The 24,926-nt window shown below is 36.3% G+C and overlaps 1 protein-coding gene across 2 annotated transcripts; it reads right to left on the bottom strand.

The window, feature by feature from the left end:
• Positions 1-2,126: 2,126 nt before the first annotated feature.
• Positions 2,127-23,446, bottom strand: sp3 (phosphatidylinositide phosphatase spermathreecae). Of its 2 annotated transcripts, XM_088275048.1 has the most exons (16): positions 23,277-23,446; positions 21,053-21,459; positions 19,612-19,863; positions 17,706-17,896; positions 15,953-16,125; positions 14,947-15,139; positions 13,505-13,670; positions 11,824-11,985; positions 11,131-11,201; positions 10,105-10,353; positions 8,911-9,144; positions 8,092-8,260; positions 6,345-6,534; positions 5,350-5,571; positions 2,853-3,985; positions 2,127-2,365 (listed from the first exon to the last, which is right to left on the bottom strand). In XM_088275048.1, the coding sequence occupies exons 1-16, from the start codon at positions 23,371-23,373 to the stop codon at positions 2,264-2,266; spliced, it is 4,011 nt and encodes a 1,336-aa protein (XP_088131174.1). In that variant the 5' UTR covers positions 23,374-23,446; the 3' UTR covers positions 2,127-2,263. The 2 variants fall into 2 exon arrangements, with proteins under 2 accessions (XP_088131174.1, XP_088131175.1); XM_088275049.1 differs by lacking the exon at positions 10,105-10,353.
• Between the last annotated feature and the right edge of the window lie 1,480 nt (positions 23,447-24,926).

The following is a 24,926-nucleotide window of genomic DNA, read 5'->3' as shown; positions in this document are numbered from 1 at the left end:
TGATATGCTTTTAAAACTTTAAATCATTTTTTAAACTAAAATAATCCACCAAAAACTACTAGATAAATATAAATCACTGTTTTTTTATTATATATTTTTTTTGGAACTAACCGTCTTTGCAATTAAACATCTCATGATATGTCTACTTATATATGTATTATACCAAGAGAATGATTTATTTTATATTTAGCATAATCCACTATATATATAGATTTAAATCAAAACATTTTGCCTCATAAATATTCTTATTAAATTTAAATGGCTAAAAAAATATTTAAAAAATCACCAGTATATTAACAAACTACATTGTTCTTATTAATATTCTTTAAAAAATGGAATATGGTCTTTTATATGTTGGACATTTAAACAGCATTAAAAAAGTTACATTATAAAAGAAACGCATCCAAAAAAATTATGAGATGTTGGAAAAATTATAAATAATTATTTATGCCACATTAAAAAAGATTGGTAATTCAATATATATATTACTAGGCTATATAATTTTACTAGTCATAAATAAACCCTGAAGAGGGCAACAGGTTGTTACCGAAACTAGTTGGTTGTCAATAAAAATGTGAGTGGATCAAAAACAAAGTCTTTTTATTTCTCAAAATCACTATGATCCACAAAGTTAATGCTTTCAATATTCAAAATATATGACTGGAATGAAATTTGGTAAACCAATTTCGTCAGGTAGCAATACTTTCCCAAAACTGCACTCAAGGGTCAGATGCACCGACGCATAATCGCCGCATTAGAATTCATGCAAAAAAGTGTTTTTGCCATAGAAATTGCTGCGAAACAGTGTTTTTGCCATCAGAATTCATACAAAATAGTGTTTTTGCCATCGGAATTCACGCAAAACCGATTTTTTGCCATTGCAATTCATGCAAAATAGTGTTTTTGCCATTGCAATTAATGCAAAATAGCATTTATTTATTGAAATTCATGCCAAAGTGTTTTCGCCATTGGAACTCTTGCAAAAGAGCATTTAAGTCATTGACATTCATGCAAAATAGTGTTTTTGCCATCAGAATTCATGCAAAAGTGTTTATGCCATTGGAATTCATGCAAAATAGTACTTTTGCCATAGGAGTTCATGCAAAACTGTGTTGTTTTCATCAGAATTAATGTAAAATTGTGTTTTTGCCATCAGAATCAGTGTAAAACCGGATATTTGTCATTGGAATTCATGCAAAACAATGTTTTTGCATTATTGGGTGCGGAAAAAGGTTAAAAGATGATGATTTCCAACCTTCAACATAGTACATAAGAAGATAATAAATAGCAAGCGAATATTAAAAATCATGTAGAGTATGCTAAATCCAATTTTCATTCTTTCCAAGTGAAAATAGCCCATTTAAAATATCAAATATTGAATTGATTAATAAATATTTGTATTATTTTTGACATCTCATCAAAGATGAAGAAGAATATGGAAGTCTGGGTATTTACGGGGCTGACGACCGTCATAGGCCGGTTTAAGTGATCACTTTACACACGTGTAACATTCACATTCAGTTATTTTCATATTATTTTTGACATCTCATCTAAAAAATAACTCCTGTAATTGGAGATAATCCAGATTTTGTGAACAAGTATTTGGACACACTCAAAATGTTGTAAATAAATTGTCTGGTCAAATTATAAGCTTAAATAATAAAAATGAAAATGGTATTTTCTGGCGTTTCTCATGTGTGTGATTATAATCCAGGATTCGGATCTCACATACTAATATAAGAGTTTCTGCTTAATAAAAAGCTTCTTTACATCTCACCAATAGATGTCTGTAGTGAAGTTCTAGTGATTCAAGAACAAGGTTTCTAAATTGGTTCATATATACAGAACTTCCAAGAATTTGAGTAGTGTGGTTGTCAATAATGGGTAGAATTGGTGAATGTTACACGTGTGTAAAGTGATCACTTAAACCAGCCTATGACGGTCGTCAGCCCCGTAAATGCCCAGACTTCCATATTCTTCTTCATCTTTGATGAGATGTCAAAAATAATATGAAAATAACTCCTGTAATTGGAGATAATCCAGATTTTGTGAACAAGTATTTGGACACACTCAAAATGTTGTTAATAAATATTTGCGCGGTTACAGTTTAAATACATTGACTAAGGATTAAATAGTTAAGTTGATATACAAAATTGCCCGTTGATGGGGCGTATTATAAAAGAATAAATAAATATATTTACTAAAAATAGCTATCTGGCTAGGGTAGGGCATATTAGTGGTACGGGGGACTAGAATAGAAGCTTTATAACGCTATAAGCCTTGTGTTGCACTTTCTCCATTTTTCCTGCAGTTTCTTGTGCTCTTCATACTGCTGCTCAGTTATTTGTCTGACCATCGGACCACCCTAAAAATGAGTAAATAAAAAACATTAATAATGATAACAATTTTGCATATAGCGCAATCGTCGTACATGTTTAAGTAATAATAATTTTTCAGATTCGCAAACCATTCAATACATAATGATCAAAAATATAACAACAAAAAAAGTAAAAATACTAAAAATTATTAATACGAAAAGGTATAAATAAACTGCAAAATTTTGAAACAATACAAATTTCCATTTTGATAGAAATAAAAGTTACGTCGAAGGTTTACTTTCTTTTGGAAAAAGTGTCAGATTGCCTAATCAAATTTTGTTAAATTTGTTGTAAAAAAAAAACACTCCCCTGAAACAGTTCTGCCGCAGAAACTCGTTCCCGGACAGTTTAAGGAGATTCTAAATATTTTTTTTGAGAATTTTAAGTATTTTAAAGCACTTACTTAATTAATTTTAAGTATATACAATTTTAAGTAAATAAGTATTCAACAACAACAAAATATTCCTAGTATACCTTCATTTTTCTTGGGTCAAGATTAGCTCCCAGATTCTGCATCCCTTTAGCGAATTTGGAGAACGGAGACATGACCAGATCCTTAGTGGCACTAGCAACAGGACTTGTCAGGTTTTTCAGCTGCTTCAGGGCGCTCTCACTCTGCGACTGGCTGATGTTCAAATTGATCTCGTGCTGTGAACTGGACCTCACGGGAGCCGACCCATCTTTATTGGATTCAAATTTACTCGATTCGCCACTGGGTAGAAGGGCCATGTCATCAATGCCGGTCGTGTTGACGTCAACTTCTCCGGAGCTATGTGAGAGTTTTTGGTTGAGCTTTAGTGAAGAGGGGGGCTGGGCCTTTGATTTGGAATCGTAGTTCTCCCATTGCGACGCGCTCTCAAAGTTGATGGTGATTTCTGGCGTCGTGCTTCTTGCTGTTTCCGTGCCTTCGAAATACTCCGATCCCATCCTGTTATTTACATTATTGTCCTCGATATCGAACGGATTCAGTTTGTGCGAAGTAGTGCTGGGAGGGTGGAATTGATTGCCGGTCGAACTAGGTTCCTTACTAGAGGATGCAAGACTTTCCAAATTTGCCGTATCAAGTTTGAGATTCGGTCGTATCTTAACACCGTCAATTTGGCAAGTCGGCAGGTCCATATCCGCTTGAGATAAATATTCCGCGCTGTAAACATCATGACCCGATGTCTGTGTATCAATTTTAGAAGAGTACAGTGGGTTTTCGATGAGGTAAGCTTCCGAATTCGCATCAGATTGATCGGTATTCGAAATATCTTTGCTTGCGTCATTTTTGGCATCTGTCGTAGATTTCAGGAGTGGGTTATCGCCTACGTATCGAACGCAGTTTTCAAAATTGTCTAAAGTCGGTTCAAATATGTTGGTTTTTCCTTCATCGTCATCCGAAGAGTTGTCGGAGCTGGTGCAATCGGATAGGGCGCCTTTGGTGTGCTTTTTTGATGCCATTCTTAGAGAAGACTTCCCCAAAGAGAAGGTGGTTCGGGGAGTCATACTGAGGGACTCCGGCTTGGCCGGTTTCGAAGAGTCTCCTCTTCCGCGACTGTTGAATGTGTGACTGAATTTATTCAGCTTGGAGAACTGCTCAGACATGTTTGTCAGGGCTTTGGAGCCTGGAAAATAATATCATTTGAATAGATTCAAGTAATAAAACGAGATGAAAATATGTAAAATTTTCTGTCATACATTCTCTCAATATAAAATATAATTTAAACATCTCAACAAAGATGGAGAAGAAAATGGAAGTCTGGGTATATACAGGGCTTATGACTGGTTATACTGTCATAGGCTGGTTAGAGCATTGTTTGAGGGAAATCCTTAAAGCATCTATTACAAACTTTTGGTAGAGCATATGGGTTCTATCTGTTTACTTTTGGTAGAACGTGAAAGATGCCAAAAAAACATTATACAAATCGGAATCGGGTTTGCGGTTACTTGTGATTACTAGACGACCCTAATTAGTATTGGGGTCAGGGATGATGAAAAAACCGCCCAACAACAATGTATTGATCACTTTACACATGTCGCTCACTCCTTTCAAGAACGTCATAAATCAAAATACTGGATTTTTCAGGAAAACGTTTTTAAAGTTTAAAAATATAATACAATCTATTAAAATAAATATCAAGCCACTTACTGAACTTTTTACTGTGCAACACATGTTTTTAGGTAAAACCTGAAGGTTTTTTCTCCATTTGAAAAATATTTAGTATATTTAAAAAAACTATTGAACAATACCTTTTCTTAATGCAAACACAACACTTTCTGCCCTGTAGCGGGTAAATATTAAGTTAAAAATATGCCTCTTTTGCAGGGATATAGTACATTTTCTGGGCATTCTGAAAACACCCACAACTGAAAATTGTCGATTTTTGATTTATGACGTTCTTGAAAGGAGTGAGCAATGTGATAAAATTAACCATTCTGCCCATGATTGACAACACCTACTAAAACACACACACACATATATCATAAATCTCATGATGCTTTATGTTTGAGTTCACAGGATCTATGGGACCATCAATGGTTGGTTTGAGATTTTTTTTTATTTAGCAGAGACCTTTTTTAATTAGATGTAGTTAAGATCCTAACTGGATTATTTTACACACCGAAAGATGCCTAAAAACATGATTTGTATTTTTTTTATGCAGCTTGTAATTTAAATAGATTATTTTATTCACATTTTTAGGTGTGTCTAAATCCTTGCTCACAAACCTGGGTTTCTCTATTTGCAAGAGTAATTTTTATATTGCGTTACACAAATAAAAAAATAACTCCTAAAGGTGGAGACTGACCGGAGCATTTCGTTGTAAAATAACGTCGTAGCGTCGCTCGCGGCGAGCATCACCGAGCATCCGAAACTATGGATGGAGCGCTCGGCTCGGTGTACTGACTGCCTGAATGCTCGCATCGTAGCGTGTTACGTTATGACAAAATGCTCCGGTCAGTCTCCACCTTAAGAAAATATAATTCTTACCTGCAGTTTTAATAGCGAGTTGCGTTTCACTCAAGTTCCGGGTGATTCCGGGCAATCCGGAGAGCTCCAGGTACAGGGAACCACGACCACGGCTGCCACCGGAAGACTGACGCACCTTGGACTTTCTTCTGTCCAATTTTCCCGTTTGATGAAGCGGCACTCGGGGAAGGTTGGCCACATCCATGGCAATCACGAAACACTCAATGACGCTGCGGAGAGATTCTGTAACAAAGCATAACTTCATTAGTTTCATAACATAACAGTAAAAAAACTTACCATTGCACAACAGAGTAAAACAAATCATTGCAGTACAAAACATTTAGCAACGTTTCAAGCCTAACATCCTTAAAAACTAGTAAAATGCTATTGCTGTTTAGCCTTTTCACTGATAAATAAAATACATATTTAAATAATACAAAATAGTTAGTAAATATACAGTACATTTCAAATATAATATTTCTACCTCTCCAATAAAGTAGATACTTGTGTTTAGAGAGGGAGTTCTTTTTACAATAATTTTTTTTTTTAAACAAAATAAATTAAAAATATACAAAGTAAATTTAAAAAAAATATATATTCTTTGGTATGGAGTCTAGGTAGGGGTGAGTCTTATAAAGTTTTTTTATTTTAGTTTTAAAGGTTTGATAATTTTTTTATAGATTTTAAGTTTTCCGGAGGTTAATTAAAAAAAAATTACCTACGGACGTATAATGGTTTAACGCTGCTGTTGTTGTACATCTGTGCAATATTAAATTTTAAATTATGATATGAAGATTTAATTTGGAAAAAATGTGCGTGTTTTTTTATTTATGATAATTAAATAATTCATTATCGCAAGGCATTTAACAATAATATTTTCCATTGGAATTAAAATTCATATTAGGGGATTTCGATCCTCCTGTTTGAGCCAGCTAGGATAATGGCCACTAAACCTTTTCATAAATTATGACATCACTAACAGGAGTTAGCTGCAAACATTACAACTTCAATATTACCGCGAATCTCCTCATTGGTATTGATGAAGACGGCCATGTTGTTGAAGAAGCGGAGGTTGGTGGAGCGGAAAGTGTGGAAATAACCGTCCTGGCCTTCGCACCGATAGTGGATACGCACACACAGCGCGCCATCGCAAGCTCGCTTCCCTGACCCGAGCGACAGGTTGGACTTTAGGCTAGTCAGCGACATCTGAAAACAACGCATCACAGCGTAAAGAAGACCATCTATAGCTGAGCTGGGCCATGATACCCACACATCGCTCACTCCTTTCAAGAACGTCATAAATCAAAATACTTGTACTACTGTTATTTGGAACTACGTTACTGTATTGTAAGGATCTTGCGTACATTTAGATAAAAGGGTCTCTGGTAAAAAACTTACTCTTGGTTGATTTAACCTTAGATACAGTGACAAACTCACACGAGAAGCACCGTGAAAATTGATATAATATATTGCTCACTCCTTTCAAGAACGTCATAAATCAAAAAAACTAGGTTTGTCAGATGAACGTTTTTAAAGTTAAAAAATATAATACAATGTATTAAAAATAAATATCAAGCCGCTTAGTGAACTTTTTACTGTGCAACAGATCTTTTTAGGTAAAACCTGAAGGTTTTTTCTCCATTTGAAAAATATTTAGTATATTTAAAAAAGTAATTAAACAATACATTTTCTTTAAAATGCGAAAACAACACTTTCTGCCCTGTGGCGGGTAAATATTATGTTATAAATATGCCGCTTTTGCTGAGATATATTACTTTTTCTGGGCATTCCAAAAACATGTACAACTGAAAATTGACAATTTTTGATTTATGATGTTCTTGAAAGGAGTGAGCGACATGTGGTAGTGTTTTTAAGTGGTATATTACACAAAGTAAACAAAGCTTTTAACCTTCTCCTCCGGTGATATGTATTTACTACAACTCAAATTTCAAAATGAGAATATCAATATAAAATATAATAGATACGGGCTCAAAATTGATGTTTTCTTCTGTAATGTAAAATAAATTATGTAATATAAATTACATAAAAGTATTAAAATATAAAGTTACTCATTTGCAGCAACGGAAATAAATAATTTGTGAAAAAATCGGGGGAAAAATCACTAACACACAAATGTTGCTCAAAGTGTGCGTGCGTGCCATGCTTTCTGTATACGCGCATGTCGTAGCATGTTTACTGTGCCAGTAGTGCTCAGATTATCTTACGCGGCGGTCGCGTCACTACGCTAGCTATTGCGGCTGCTTGCGATGTATTTCTTTCTCGTTTTCAGATACCAGAGCTAGCATTACAAAATTGTTACATTTTAATTTCAACTTTGGTCAATAAACATTTTCCCCGTTTTTAAACCACATTTTCATTTCGTGGACGAAATAAGTATCACCGTTGCATGCGGAAGTTTTTAGCACCGTAAGGGAAGGGTTAACTAAGAGGTTGGTACATAAAATTCATATAAATACATGAAATAATTCCTTCTTTTCTAACTTTGAAATGAAGCCGGCATAGAAAGAAAAATACCTTTCCCGTCCTAAAGCATCAACCGAACTTATAGTCATACCTTTCCTGTCAGTGTGTTAATAAATAAAGTCATAATGATAGAAAACAAGGTAGCTTCATTGTAAGAATACCAGTCCAAAGTCATTAACACAAGGTAGCGTCATTGTAAAAATACTAGTCCAAAGTCATTATGCTAGAACACAAGGTAGCTTCATTGTAAGAATACCAGTCCGAAGCTGAGGAAGGTACCTGAGAAGAGCTCTCCATTACACCAAACTCCATGAGGGTGATGTCCTTAAGATCCAGCTTTTGGAAGGATGTGACGCGATCCGATTGGTCGTCGTAGTCGGCCACGAGATAGCTGTCTCTGGTGAGAATCACGATGGTGTCCATCTCAGTCTCGTTCGGATCTCCTGTCCTGCCAAATGAACAGTCAAGTTATAGTATCTTACTCCATACTACTAGTACTGCGATCAAGGCATTTTTATAGGCAGAGAATATGGAACGCCACACTTGTCTGCCCTGACATTTCAGTTATCAAGTCAATTCAATTAAATAATTAAAACATACATGGCGAGCTTACATTTAAGGTATATATATATACATATCGCTCACTCCTTTCAAGAACGTCATAAATCAAAAATGGTCAATTTTCAGTTGTGCATGTTTTCGGAATGCCCAGAAAATGTACTATATCCCAGCAAAAGAGGCATTTTTTAAACTTAATATTTACCCGCTACAGGACAGAAAGTGTTGTTTTTGCATTTTAAAGAAAAGGTATTGTTTATTTTTTTTTTTTTTAAATAAACTAAATATTTTTCAAATGGAGAAAAAAACCTTCAGGTTTTACCTAAAAAGATCTGTTGCACAGTAAAAAGTTCGATAAGTGGCTTGGTATTTATTTGAAATACATTGTATTATATTTTTAAACTTTAAAAACATTCTCCTGAAAATCATGTTTTTTTATTTATGACGTTCTTGAAAGGAGTGAGCGATGTATGTAGCAGGTATATCAGATGCTGTATCAGGTAACTATCGGGAGCATAGAGATCGTTAGGCGCTACTAACCCCGGGTCCCCGTCGATGAGCCCCCAGGCCTGCAGCACGCTGGAGGTGTCGCTGACAAGCAGCTTCTTGCAGTCCTCGAGCAGGTGCTTGACGTGCTCGGGCGCGCAGTGCGCGTCCTCGCCGGGCTCGGGCTCGCCGGGCTCCCCGGCGCGAAATTCGCCCGCGCCGGCCTTGCCCAGCATCAGGTCCACCGTGGCCTGCCGGAAGGCGTCCTTGAACCGGGACAGGTAGTAGCTACGGGGAACAGAACCAGACATTTGATGAGATTGTAAATGAAAAACATTTGTTTTTTTGCCACTGGAGTTTATTTTATGACGAGGAAGCTATGCTTCCATCTTCAGGTCTAAATGTAAATTAAAACATAATATGTAAATAATTAACTGTTTTATAAACAAGGAGACCACGCAAATATTTGACAAACTTAATCATAGCTTAATCATAGCTGATACATTTGATATTATGGTAATACATATTATTGACACACAACGCCCAAAATAACCCAAAAAAACATTTACCATAGAATGGGGCTACTTGAACTTTGATGTGTTACTTGAGCCCAGTAGAAAACAAATATTTGTATCGTGGTATGGTGACAATAAGTGTCAGCTGTCAGGGAAACAATGAATCATGTCGATACGTTCATTATTGTAGACCAAATACAGATTTGAATATATTTTTGTACTGGGCTCAAGTAACACATCAAAGTTCAAGTAGCCCCGTTCTACGGTACAATTCAAATACAATGTGTAAAATAAAGTACAGCACAATGGCAAATATATTTCGGGACAACAAAGAGTATAGAAGAGTATAACAAACTGAATGAAACAGTAAGATTTTCTAATACAAATGATCTTCTCTTACCATTTTCTTTACAGACCAGTTCTAGCTTGCCTACACGCTGACAATACTGGTTGAGAGTAAATCAAATATAACGAAATGTAAGCGGTTTAGTTATCTTGTTAATTGTAACACACAAAATTCTCGCTATTACCGCGGTATCTATGGCAGAAAATTTCCTCCCAAATTGCACAGACAGGCTCTCGTAAGTGTTAGGATTTTATTAGCAGAAAAATTATACATGCATCCCAATAACAGATTTTTTTTCTGTGTGAGAAAAAGCAAGTTTTGCCCGAAGCGATTTAGTATTTTAGTGAAACAATGGATGAAAGATGCTCTAGCGTCAAATATTCTGACCTGGACATCCCGCAGGCGATGCTAAGTAGCATGACCTGGTCCCGAGAGCTCTGGATGTAATACCCGGGCAAGTAGGCTGCTTGCGGGGCTAGTTCGACGGGCGCGACCTCGCAGGCGATATCACCCACGGTCCGCAACGCGTGCAGCGCATCTAACTCGCGATCTAAGTCCGAATCACTAACCGGATTCCCCAGCACTAAGTTCAGCACGCACTGTCTAAACGCGTCCGCAAAATGCTGAATGTAGTACCTGTGGAGGGCCAGAGTTATATGACCATTAAAACGGGGCAAGTTGTATCAAAAAATCCGTCTAGATTTTTTAATACTTTTATTTCCGTGATAAACAAATCTTGTATCCGTGGAGGGCCAGAGTTATACGACCATTAAAACGGGGCAAGTTGTATAGAAAAATCCATCCAGATTTTGTACATTAATTTATTCCGGTGATATACGAATCTTGTATCTGTAGAAGGCCAGAGTTATATGACTATTAAAACGGGGCAAGTAGTATCCGAAATTCCGTCAGATTTTTTCATACATTTGTTCCGGTGATATACAAATCCTATTTAACGAAGACTAATCGCAAAATGAATTGAAAAAATACTTAAATTCAATTGGTCCGAGTGTTTGTGATGCATTTTTCACATTTACCTTCCCTGTCCTTACCATCCTACCTGCAGACAAGCCTCTAAAAGTAGAGGCTTTGCGGGTTATTCCTCTTTTATAAAAATAATGAAAAAATCGAATAACTAACTTGAAGTCTAGTGAAAACTAATACTAAACCTCAAACAATATAAAAAGCAGTCTATGGAAAAAAAATCCAAAGAAATCAACCCAAAATAAAAGACAAACATGAAAATTTAATAAAAATTTGTCCTATTAAAAAAACTGAAAATTATTACAAGAAATTTAAAAAATGTATTTAAAAAAACTACTTTTAATAAAAAATATAACGAAGAAATTAAAAATAATTTTAATAAAATATAAATAAATTAAGAAAATAATGTTAGTTGTAATCTTTGCTCACCGATTGGCCGAATTCATTCCATCCTTCATGATGCCAGTAAATTTTCTTTCCCCAGTCCTTGTATAGTCACCCTAAAAAAAAACGATTTATTTATCAATTTGCCACAATTGTAAAAAATACACCTGCATCTCACTCACGCTGCGTATTGTGATAGTATAGGTCTATTGTAACGATTCCTCGGTTATCAAATCTCCTATAGCATACCAATAGTTCAATTAAATTTATTAAATAATTAACATTTACATAACAAACTTATATTTGAGGCATATATGTATATTAATAACACAAATTACAAAGTAAATAAAATTACTCTTGTTATAAAGTTGTAGAAGAATCCCGCTTCGGAAAACGCCCTCAGAAACATAGAACAGATCAATATCCATTGTGATATTGTTCAGCATACCGGTAGCTCTTCCTACAGGCATAACCATCGGAAGTTGGTCCTGAATGTGAAACAATCTATGCAGATGCTGACTCAGATAACTATCGGGAACATACAGATCAATGCTCTGCATAATTCCAGGATTATCCATCATACCGCGTAACAATCGATAAATATGTATAATCAAAAACACATTTCTTCTAGTCACTAAAAGTATTGTACCTAAGCATACCCTGCAGAAACTCGGTCCGGTAGAGCCAAAGATTATACCCGTACTCTCTCTTATGTTGATATTAATGGGTTGTACAGACCTTTAATGCATTAGTCCCAGCGTACTGACGGCTGATGACATCACCGTTATCAGCCCACAGGTCATGAAGGGCAGTGCGCAGACCGGCAGGAAGTGGCCAGTCAGGACCAGACAGTCCCAGCCTGGTGACTTGCATCTCCAACACCGCCTTGGCGATAGCCGTCTGTAATACAAAATATAAGGAGTAAACACATTGTCGTCGGGACCCGGCATTTGCCGTTTTTCGCGGACCGTCGGTCAACTGCGGGACACGGCAATTGCCGTTTTGGTCGACTGTCGGTTATCGGCTGGAAACGGCAATATACGGGTTTGTTATCAGCGTGAAATAAAACGTGTTGAAGGGTAATCTGCTACCTGGGTGCTAGGCGACAGTCTGTTGACGTTATTTGAGATGCCTTGTCCGGATTGGCTAGTGTGTCGCTTGTAAAGGCATCGCCAAAAATCTAGAGTTTTTATGCGATCTCAATCTCCAGTTTAGTTTGAGTCATTTCACGTATTGGACTATTTTTCATACCCTCCCACTGTTTTGTTTACTGTTTGGTATTTTATTATTTGAATATATTAGCATTGTATAGGGAATGATACCTCGGAGGGGAAGACTATTTTTTAGAGTTTACAATGCTTCTAAAATTGTGAAATACGGAATACTTGATTGAAAATTATGATTTTAATTTATTCTTGATGATCAAATGTCATATGATTTCTTTGAAAATTTTAATCGAAAATATTATTTGGTTTAGAAATTTTAAGAAAGCGATATTTTTTTGCGGTAATCGCGTAAAACGTCCGATATAGGCAAGAGTCTATTGTTCGAAGCGCCCGACTACAATGTGTTAATGTTAGTTAAAGTTGGTTAGTTAAAATAACGTAAGCCATAGAATGCTCTGACTTCCATCTTCTTTCATATAAAAAAAACCTTAGATGTTTCATCTTAAGTTGAAACACCTATAATATTGATATATTATCCGTAGGGTAAATGATCCAGTGTTTGATCAATAAATAATACTAATGAATAAGTAATAAAAAATCGTTTAAAGGAAAAAGCTTGTGAGGAGTTTAGACCACTTCATTTTTCTCTATGCTGCTGAAACATGAACCGTAAAAGCAGCAGAAAGGAGAAAAATTGACACATTTGAAATGCGGTGTTGGAGGCGCATGCTACGAATTTCATGGACAACTTGACTTGGACGTCTTTACTCTGGCCAGTGTCTGCACACGGCTGATTCTTCAGTACTTTGGACATGTTGTACGTTGAAATGAGAGCCGGAAATGACTCGGTGTGATTGGTAGCGTGAAGGGGAAGAGAAGAACAGGAAGATCCTTCACACAATGGACTGATCAAGTTAAGGCAGCAGAAGGCACCTCCGTGGTTTGAGCGCTACTGGCGCTACTAAAAACACTACGATAAGCGCGAATACGCAAAGCATGGCACGGGAAACATTTGTGTATTGGTAATTGTATCCCCGATTTTTTCACAAATTATTTGTTTCCGTCGCTGCAAATGAATAACTTTATACTATAATACTTTTATGGAATACATAATTATACTACGGAGGAATAAAAAAATTCTGAGCCCGTATCTATTATATTTTATATTGATATTCTCATTTTTTCCAAGTCGAGTTGTAGTAAATACATATTACCGGGAGGGAAAGATTAAAAAGAACAAATATGGTGATTACCTGAACCACATTGGTCCGATCCAAGCAGTCGATGCAGTTGACTCTGAACACTCCATTCTGCTTGCAAATGTAACCCTGAGGATCTCTCCAGCAGTAGCCCATGTCCGAAATAATATCGGAAAGAGAGTTTATGAGGATAGACACGTTTTCAAAATGCATTCCTCGACTGAAATAAAAAACACACCATCAGAAATTGGGCAATTCTACGTCCAAAAAGGAAGAGGCAGCTGGGTCTGGCCATATTTCTACAAAAACCCAAACATCACAGTAAAATATACATAAAAACCTACCTTTGTTTTATTTAGATTATCCCAGAATACTCTACCACATTTTTTTCTATTTTTATTATTATTTCATATGCAGTGGAAACCCTGAATCCCAAATTAATTGGGGCTGAGGCTTGTTCAGATTAACTGAAGAATGTTAATGAAGTAGTATAAGGCATTTTATTTACAACTTTTTACATTTAAATCTGATATCACAGTACTTGAGTTGTAAGACGGATACAGTACTGTATACTTTATTAACTTTTAAACAAAATTAGGTTACATATCGCTGACTCCTTTCAACAACGTTGTGTATCAATACGGTTGATTTTTCAGGAGATCGTATTTAAAGTTTAAGAATATAATGAGATGTTTTAAAAATAAATATCAAGCCACTTATTGAACTTTTTATGTGCAACAGATCTTTTTAGGTAAAATCTGAAGGTTTTTTCTCCTTTTGAAAATTATTTATAATGTTTAAAAAAATAATTAAACAATACCTTTTCCTCAAAATGCAAAAACAACACTTTCTGCCCTGTAGCGGGTAAATATTAAGTTAAAAATATGCCTCTTTTGCTGGGATGTAGTACATTTTCTGGGCATTCCGAAAACATGCTCAACTGAAATTTGACCATTTTTGATTTATGACGTTCTTGAAAGGAGTGAGCGACATGTTAGTTGTCACTATACATATTCTTAACATGAGTTCCCTCAATGTTCCCTTCAGATCGGAGGTCCGTAGTAAATTTTACAAATGTTGATGGTTAGAATATATCGCTTTTGCTGGGATATAGTACATTTTCTGGGCATTCCGAAAACATGCACAACTGAAAATTGACAATTTTTGATATGTGACGTTGTTGAAAGGAGTGAGCGATTTAATACTTTGTGGCACATTTTATAAACTTTATGAAATAAAACTTAAACTTTGTTTTTAAACCCTTTTATTTTTGGCACTTTTTGTCCAACCGGTTTCTTGAGCAACTTGTCAACTTCTGAAGATGACAAGTCGCTCGTTGAAACCGGCTGGCAAAAAGTACCAAAACTAAAAGTGGCTAAAATCAAAGTTTGAGATTTATTTTATCAAATTTATAAAGTATGAGCAAAAAATGTGCCGCATCCACCATATTGCTTTTAGCAACAATCTATTCTTCATGTATTTTATGCAATGCTTACCAATACTCGTGGAAGTCAAACGTAGCATAGACGATGTCGGGGGAATTGTATGTGTAAATATGATCACTGAAGGCATCCCAGATAACCTTCTCTCTTCCGACCTGTTCCACTAAATTGACGATACAAACTGGCCCGTACAGTTCCTTCTCGCTGTCAAAATGCTTATTAAATGCGGTCTGCGTTTCCTGTTCACCTACAAAAAAAAATTACATTTCAATAATAAAATTTGTGCAAAATTGCAAAAGGACATTTAACATTCGCCACGGATGACTCGTATAAGAGCCTTTGTGTACTTCATACTTTCAATCCAAAAAATATCAGTCAGAGCAATATAACTATAGGATTTTGCTCACAGATGCCACTAGAAGGATATTATTAACCTTTCTCTTACGGTGCTAAAAAACTTCCGCGTATGTATTTTGTACACCAAATGAAAATGTGATTTAAAAACGCAAAAATGTGAATATTCCTAAATATTGCTTTTATTGACCATGGTTGAAGTTGAAATATAACAATTTTGTAATGTTAGCTCTTGTAAGTATCTGAAAACGAGAAAAAAATACTTCGCAAGTAGCTGCAATAGCTAGCGTAGCGACATGACCGTCGCGTACGACGATCTGCGCACAACTAGTGTTGCTAAACACACTACACATGCGCGTATACGCAAAGAACGGCACGCACGCACACACTGAGAAACGTTTCTGTATTGGTGATTATATCTCCGATGTTTTTCACAAATTATTTCATTCTGTCACTGCAAATTAATAACTTTATATTACAATACTGTAATATGTAATTATATCAAGAGGAATACAAAAATTCTGAGCCCGTATCTATTATATTTGATGTTGATATTCTCATTCTTAAAGTCGAGTTGTAGTAAATACATATCACCGGGAGGGAAAGGTTAAAAAACGTGGCCTTGAGTATACGGAACACAGATTGAGAACATAGAAGGAGAAAGACTTGAGAATACTTTTGGTTACTTAAATATTACAAAATTCACCTTTGTACAATATAGGCGGGGGTCTATATTTGTGTCCCGGCTGGCTCCAGTAAAGAGGTGCGGATCCGCGCACTTGCACAAAAGAAACTCGATGAGTCTGGTGCATAAGGCACTGCTCCGTCTCTACGTAGTTTGCTACGTGGCCGTTCTCATCAATACCTCGTCTCTTGTACCTGGCGAAAACAAAGACAAATTTAATAACATTGCCAATTCACAGATCCGGAAAATTTTGCTTCTCTGAGGACAACAGTTGAGACCAGTGGTCGATCCTTGACTGAAATTGTGTGGCGTCAAAACAAACAATTAAATTTAGCTTGTTAAAAAAAGTTCAAAAAATCATCAGCTGGGTGAAGTGTCATTAATCTTATTTGCAATATAACAAGCACTGTGATGTGCTTGGGAAGACCCTCTCTATCTCTAGTTGGTAAGCCAGCATCATAGTGCGGTGCCTCGACGAGCCCTGACCACCAAAGACAAATATGACACAAACGGCATCCAAAGAACGAGGCAACATAGGCAAGTGCACCGCGGATGAAAGTGACGTCACCACGTCACCGCGGACAAGCGTGACGTCATCACGCGTAGAACGAAATCGAAGCATTAACCTTTCCAGGAGTACAATAATTGATGTCCAACTTTCTCTGGGGAGTGGGGTTTTTTTACATTAACTATGTATTTTTTTAAATAAATCTTTGTATTATGAAGATGGAAAATATGTAAAGATAATTTTAATAAAAAATAAAGGTCATCATCTCTAGGTTTTATTTTATGACAAAGTTAAATACAAATATCCACAGATATCATTACTATACAAATTACATTATACCAACTGACAGATAGACTTTGACGTTCATTAACGTCAATACTCCCTTGAGGAAAATTCGGTCTGACGTTCATTTACGTCCATACACCCGGAAAGATTAAATAGACTGACAACCAGGAGCTCGGCCTCTCTTGTCATCCAGCCACTACCGGGACCAGGTCTATCTACAGTTACCATTAGCCGCATAGTGATTTCAATAAAATATTTAAAATCAAAAGTGTAACGTGGTCAGTGATCATTCTTTTATATTAATATAACGTCGCCATAAGTATTTTCTATCATTGTTAAATATTTCAGAATTAAATGTGGATCAAGTAAGCGATTATCTAATTTAATTGCAATCCCTTTATAAAAACATCTTCTGAGGAGAAATAAGTGGAGGTTTGGGAGCGCACCGTAATCTGTGCAATCCATCATTCCCCCACAATAGGTTCAATTTCTGCCGATTACAAATAAAGTAAAGAAATATTTTTCCAATTCTTTATAATAAAACATTAATTTTTTTTGACCAGTGACTGGGTTTCGTCGTCACTTACACCATCAGGTTGTGTGATTTTATTTTCTGGTCTGGGTGATATATATTTTTCATATGTACCACCCCTATACTTACTACCTAAATACATAAAGTCGAGGCGCACAAGCCTCTGAAACAGAGGCTTTACAGGAAATTAAATTTACCCTTTTAAAAAATGTTGTGAAATAAAAAATACTTGACCTTAATGGCATGAATTTACATTGTCATACTGTCAAGAAAAATTTGAGTTCCTTTCAAAACATCGCCATGCAATAGTTTGATAATTAAATTAAATTAATTAAAGAACGTGTAAGTTAAAGTTACGCGTTCTTTCATTCCAATGTCTTAATTTGTAATTTAAATTATTTTTGCATTTTCTTTTCCGTCTACTTCAAATAAACAATCTCTTCCCACACCTGGTTCCCGCTCTGTATCGTGATCGGCGCGATATGAGGCTGAGCGTGAAGAGCTCGCGGTGGTCCTGCGGGTTGCCGCGCAGGGACTCGGTGTTGAGGTGGCGGGAGCACTCCATGGCATCCACCTCGCACTGCCGCACCTTCACGTGCCCCTGGATGATGGGCACTATCCAGGGGTCGCAGTGGGGGCTCTGCAACAACACAAACCCATCACAAAACTTGGTATTAACCTTTTAACCGCATTAACTTTGTTCCTGAGAGACGCCCGTGCGCGGCGGTATTTCGCCGTTTTTTAAATGATTACTTTTATCATACATTTAGTTAAGAAACGATTTATTTTCCTAAACAAAAACGTTCAATGGGATTCATTATGCCTTTTTGGTACTCTATAATACACTTGTGTCACATGATCTTGAAATATATCGTAATATAAACAAATAAGATCGTAACATAAATAAGTCAAAGCACGCATCATGTGTCACTCTTACCCACAAGCGATGCGTAGCGTCGAGAGTGAGACAGATATAGAGCATGATTATGGCGCAGACTAATTACCAACCGCAAGAAAAATCAGGGATCTGTTGCCGCGTATGGGGCATATTTTGCGAAAACACATACGGTTATGCGAGCCGCGTGGATCCGGTTAAAAAGACCCTCTATTTTGTCTTTTAGCATTGGGTGCAACGGCTTGTACTTTTCTCATCCAAGCACACTTTTTTGTATGCATTAAATACATATATCGTAGTCATACAGGAGAAAGTGACCAAGTGCATTTTTTTACAAAACTGTAATCATTGACTATTTGATATCTTACTAGCTTAATATTGCCCTGAAAACGTCCCAAAGGATTTTAAACTTGTAAGTATAATATATTGACTTGGTAAAAATGACTAAATGCATTGATGTTTATTTTCTTGCCAAGCAAAAGTGACTTAAATGGCCCTCCTGAACATTTTACGTTTTAGTAGTTGGTCACTTTCTCCTGTACGACTACGATATATGTATTTAAAGCTTGTCAGGAGTTTGGTCCACTCCATTGTTCTCTATGCTGCCAAACATGGACCATAAAAGCAGCTGGAGAAAAATTTACGCTTTCGAAATGCAGTGTTGGAGACGCATGCTCCGAATTCCATGGACAGCTAGACGGACCAACGAGTCCATTCGTCAGGAGTTACACATGGATAGCTTGACTCTGGCCAATGTCTGTACACGACGGATTCTTCAGTTCTTTGGACACGTTGAGTATGGTATTGAGGATAGCCTGGAACGACTGGTTGTGATTGGTAGCTTGGAGGGGAAGAGAGGGAGAGGAAGATCCCCCACACGATGAACCGATCAAGTTAAGACAGCAGCAGGCACCTCGGTGGTTGGAGCGCTACGTGCGGCGCAGTCAAGGGATAGCTGGAGAAAAGTCATTGCTTTGACAAGGGTCACAACCCTCAGTCATGAGGACTAAGACGGAGAAGAAAGAAGAAACACATATAAAACCATATTTCAAAATTAACCTTTCCCGTACTGATCACGCAAAAATTACATGTGACAAGAAGGGGGGTACCAAAAGACCCCAGTTCATATTTGTATAGAAATCGTAGTACGCAGCTTGCAGTAGTACCAATTTGCCGCCAACTGACTCAAAGGTGCTATGCCCGTTTCAACGCGCTGTCAGACGCTGACTGAATGCGCCATCCCAAGCGAGATGCCAGAAATCAGATAAAATGAAAGCCGAGTACATTGATCAAGAGAAAATTTTCTTTGTTTTATTTTTGAGATTACAAAAATTATAGAGTAAGTAGCTCTTATAATACTTAAGTTTTTAGGGGATGTCTATCCCCCTATTCGAGCCAGATGGGTTAAAATTGTCAAGGATATGCATAACTCAAAAAAAGTAGTAATTGAATTAACTCACGCCCATGTCCAATATATCCTTCAGCATGTGCTTATTCCAGAAGAACCTGTCATCAGCGTTCTTCCATCTTGCCGTGTGGCCGATACTCTCCCCAAACTGCCCCATCCTCTGCAGGGAGCTGGTCACATCGGCCGTCTTGGAAAAGTAGAAGCTCTCAGTGTCGTCAAATATCTTGTGCAGCTCATCAGATATTCGCTTCTCAAGTCTGTCACGTTCCTTCGAATCTCGGGCCTTGTTCACCGTCTGCTTCACCTTTAAATGTAATAAATTTACAATTAGTATCTATAAATTTGACTAGAACTCCAGAATAGAATAGAACTCCATTTTCATTTATAAACACTGATTTTTAGAGTTTACTTTTTTTTTCAGAAATAACTCTACTTTTAGAGGCATGTCTGCAGGTAGAATAGTAAAAAATTTAAAATAATTATTTATAATCTTGGCGTTTAATTTGTAGAACTCCATTTTCATTTATAAATACTGATTTTTAGTCTAATTTTTTTTCAGAAATACCCCACAAGGCCTTTACTTTTAGGGGCTTGTCTGCAGGTAGGATAGTAAGGATGGGAAAGGTAAATGTGAAAAATACATCATAAGCATCCAGATCAATTGAAAGTAAACATTTCTGGAATTTATTTTGCAATTGGCGGAGACCGAACCCGCAAAGCCAGTTTCGCAGTTAAGCATAACTACGCCACGCCACGGCGCCTGTCTGTATTAAGCAACAAATTATTGTGAAGTCTCCAAATTCAGTTCCTGGATTGCATGGTGTGTGAGAGACATCATTAGGGGGCGAGTAAATGTATACCATAGTGGGCTTGAACAGTACCTTTTTAATTGATTTTATGAAATAACGCTGCCCCTCAATAGACAAACAATTTCGCAGCTAGTGCATGTTTAACCTCGGCTCGTAACGCATGTCTGTGTTGAAACTTTTAACCAAAAATCACATGTGTTAGACATTTTGTGTAGTTTTGAGTGTGTAAGTGGTTAGGTAGTTTTGAGTGTGTAAAATATTAAAAATGGTGCTATGGTGGTGAAGAGTGGTATTGTTTGCATGCTGTGGTAGTGATTGACCTGACGAAGAGACGGGTACGTCTCGAAACCGGTAGACATACAAATCTCGGTGAGTGGTTATATACTAATATTATAAACATTTTTGTAAAAAAAATATAAATAAGTAAAAATGACTAGCCACAAAGTAATGCTTTAAATTTTAAAAATATTTAAATATTAATAATATTGAGAGTAAAACAATTTCGCTTTAGGGGGTAGATAATTTCGCTTTAGGTTTTGGTAGGGGTTGGGTAGAATTGAAATGTACACCACGAGTGTTGTCGAGATGTATTCCAGCCTAGTAAATTTCGCAGCAGAGATATTTTTACACTCATTTTGAAATAATATATGTCAAAAGGTTAAAGTATGATTTCTTGATACTTACTTGAGAAGTAGCGATGGCAGCCGCATGCTGAGTTGTATTTTTAATTGTGTTTCCCGCACTTTTGACGGCTCCCCATGTTTTATTGACAAACATAGAGTTTTCAAACAATCCCTTCCCCTCCTTTTTATTAGCCTTTGAGTCTGAAGACGGAGCCGTCTTGACAGCTGCAGAACTGCCATGTTTCTTACACGGGATGAGATTCAAATCCACATCATCACTGCCAAGGGTCAAGAGACATATTGATTTGATTTTATAGATGACGTGATCGTCATACAGCGTTCCGACAGGAGAGCAATCCTTTACGATCATCAAGCGCGGTTCGTAAACAGCCTCATGTTCTATCTTTCCAATGATTGCTTGAGTAGTCCCGAGGCATTCTATATCCTGAATATCGGATAAATCCCAAGCTGAAAAAAAAGTGGTTTATTTAATTGAATTGATAACCCTTTTAAAACATTTTTAGTTATAAGCAGGGCTTTTTTTAAAGTAACACGGTGGAACGGCATTCCAGCACCTGTTTTCACCGATATTCTAATAATCCACTTGACAAAACAATGTTTGTGCTTACCTAATTACAAACTAAACTAAACTAACCATCACGCCGCTTCTCCGCAGGGGTAGGCAGAGAGAATAGAATGCCACACCACTCTGTCTTTGCAAACATTCCTCGCCTCTTCCACGTTCATGCATCTCCTCATACACACCCGCCGATTGTTTCGACTCCTAACCTGACCTCTTTCAAGTATTTGGCATACCTGATCGTGATAAGTTTTTCTCGGTCTTCCTCTGCTCCTTTTTCCAATTACATTCGCCTCATAAATTTGTTTTACCGTTCTTTCCTCACTCATTCGTTCTACATGCATCGATGATGCTTGTCTTAGCTTTGCATTCCTGCCTTATTTCATTATTCGAACATCTATCATACATCGTTTCGTCGCAAATTCTTCTGAGAGATCGCATTTCGACTGCATTCAGTCTACTTTTATCCTTCTTTTGCCAACTCCATGTTTCAATCTTTATTCAATCATTGCAATCTATATTTATATAATTTGTCAAAATGTTAAAAAATGGTATTATAATGAATATTTAAATGATATTTGAATATTTCTTTTAGTGAGTTCCGGGACCTTTCCCGGGAGTTTATAAGTAAGTTCCGGGACCTTTTTTGTTAAAAAAATATCCCTGGTTATAAGTGTGTGAATAGTGCTATGGTAGTGACATGTCCACCTCCGTAGTGTAGCGTAGGTCAACACGCTCGGCTACCGTTCTGGAGGTCCCGGGTTCGATTCCCAGGGGGGTCAAATAAATATTAGTGATTTTTTTCACTTTAATATTTATTCAACGTTACCCTGGACTGGTACCTGAAGCGGAGGGCTGATCACCTTTCCTTCATGTGTTTACGATCAAGATAACACTGCGTTTATATATGATGCAGTGCCCTATGCACCATTGGGTGCAGATGAGGGTTAAAAAAATGAATGAGGACATGCTTAAATGCAGAAGAAGCGAAGATTGTTAGCAAAGACAGAGTTGTGTGGCGTTCTATTCTCTCTGCTTACCCCTGAGGGAGAATGATTTTAATATTATGAACGATTAAGTAGGTGCTTAATTAATACAGCAGTAAATTGTAACTTTTGATTCTTTTATTTCTCATTAATACTTTATGTTCAAGCACTGTCTACCCTATGATTGCAAACAGCTATATATGGTATCGAACGTTTTGACCAATATCACTAGTCTGTTTTTGATTGGTTGGAAAATATTCAGCCCTTAATACGGCTGTCCAAACTCAAAACACAATAAGGGACATTTTTTTTGTAGTAAGTTTTTTTTGCATTTTTGGACTTGAAAAAACGTACTACAAAAAAAATGTCCCTTACTGTGTTTTAAGTTTGGAGAGCCGAATACTTACATACCTTACAGATAAGATACCCAAGATCCAAATTATTATTGTAACTTCTTTTCATTCTGTCATGTTATTTAATTCATCGCATCTTCATACTGTATACATACGCTACATGAACCTTAGAGGATTGCACATCGATTTGGAATAAATAAATTACAAACTTTCTTAAAGACTTCTTAAGAGAAACGAAAAAGTATTTAAAAATTATATATACCGAAAAAAGGGTAATAGTTATCTACAATATCAAAATCATTGTTGATTTCAGCAATGACGTTTGACACATCGTTGTTATCGAACATATTTTGCGCTAAAACTTACCAGATTTAGAGAGAAATTCGCCATTTACTCTGCTCCACCATAAGCTCACATCGTCTTGAACAAAGATGTAGAATTCTTCTGATCTGAACACTTCCATTTTCGGCTTATTTTACTTTGCATCCCCGACCATATCAAACACCTCCGCCGATATTGATGAAAAAAGTGACAGTAGAGTGGCCATAGACTACACGGGGAGTGGTCATAGATTTTTAGTATAGATGCCATAGTGTAAAAAATATATTTTAAACCTAAAAAGAATTTAAAGGTACCTACCCTTTATTTTTTTTTCTCTAGAACGTTTTCACGACTGAATTGCATTAATACCACTAGATTAAAAAAAATCCGAACACGATTTCTTGCACATATTGGATTTTCCAAATGTGCGGGAATATTATATACAGTATTGAACAGAATTTTTTTTTAAACAAAACTTTTTTTTTGTATTTTCGCAAAAAGTTTTGTAAAATCTTTTGTTTATTAGTTACATCATAAATTAATACTTAATATCATCTCATTTGGGCTCAATCAAAGATTTGACTCTTCTTGGCATCTATTGTATAAGGTTTTGGCACGTCTCAAACCATACCTGAATTATGGACAAAATGAGCTTTTCTACAGCAGTGCAATCAATTTTGGAAACCCGATTCTTACAGATTGCCGATAGATTTTCAATTAGGTTTATGTCTGGCAAAATTCTTGACCAGTCCAAGACAATTCATTGTTTTTGTGTAAAATTTTTTATATTTTTTTGGATTTGTGGCAGGGGGTTAAATTCTCAAAAGGGGGAAAAACCAATGCTGTAGTTTTCCCAAAGGCTGGTCTCAAGTAGATGTGGGTCGTCAGTGAATGACCGGATCTTAATAACCCGTTCTTTTACAATGTCATAGTGATCAAGTCATTTTGTATTAATGTAAATTCAAATATACTCGATTAAATAGCAGGGGGTCGTACTGACCCAGTACTCTACGGGCCATTATATTCAAATCAGTAAAGTCGATTCTCAGTGAATCTCGTTCATTAACGGAGATCCGATTCACAAATTTACTGTTTTATGGATTTACTGATAAATTGTGGATCCATTAGTTAAAATAAAAGATCTCTAAGAATTTTATGAGAAAAATTTAAGGTTTACTAAAAAATTATTATCTTGATGACCTTTTTTAGGTCGCTGGTCGTCACCGTCTATCGGTACCATTTACAATTGCAGTAAAAAGTATGTTTTCGTGATAGTAAAATTAAGCAGCGATCTCTATCTCACTCCACAATTTATTAGTGAATTCGTGAATCAATAATTCGTTGATAATCGATAAACATCCATCGATTCAGTTCATCCGAATTTAATGAACAAACTAGGATCTTCTAAATATCCGGATCTTACCCGCCCCTTCCAGTATTAAACTACTGATCGGGGTTTAAAAAGCACCGATCAGAGTAAATTGGTTAATGTGGTATATCTTGGTTTTGTGTACCAACTATTCGGTTTATTCTCAGGGACAATATAGAAGGAATACACAAAAATAAACAAATGGTTTTTGATATTTATGACGTTTTTAATTTAAACAATTTACTTAGACAAAACGAGCGAGATTCCATTGTATTCACAATTATATAAACTATGCATTTTATGAAATAAATAGTATGCAATAAATA

Source organism: Brachycentrus maculatus, unplaced genomic scaffold (genome assembly GCF_059751285.1).
Source record: "Brachycentrus maculatus isolate JH-2025_06_01 unplaced genomic scaffold, ASM5975128v1 h1tg000766l, whole genome shotgun sequence".
Classification (NCBI taxonomy): Eukaryota; Metazoa; Arthropoda; class Insecta; order Trichoptera; family Brachycentridae; genus Brachycentrus; species Brachycentrus maculatus.
The sequence above is the reverse complement of the archived record's forward strand: the minus strand, read 5'-3'. Positions and strand labels throughout refer to the sequence as shown.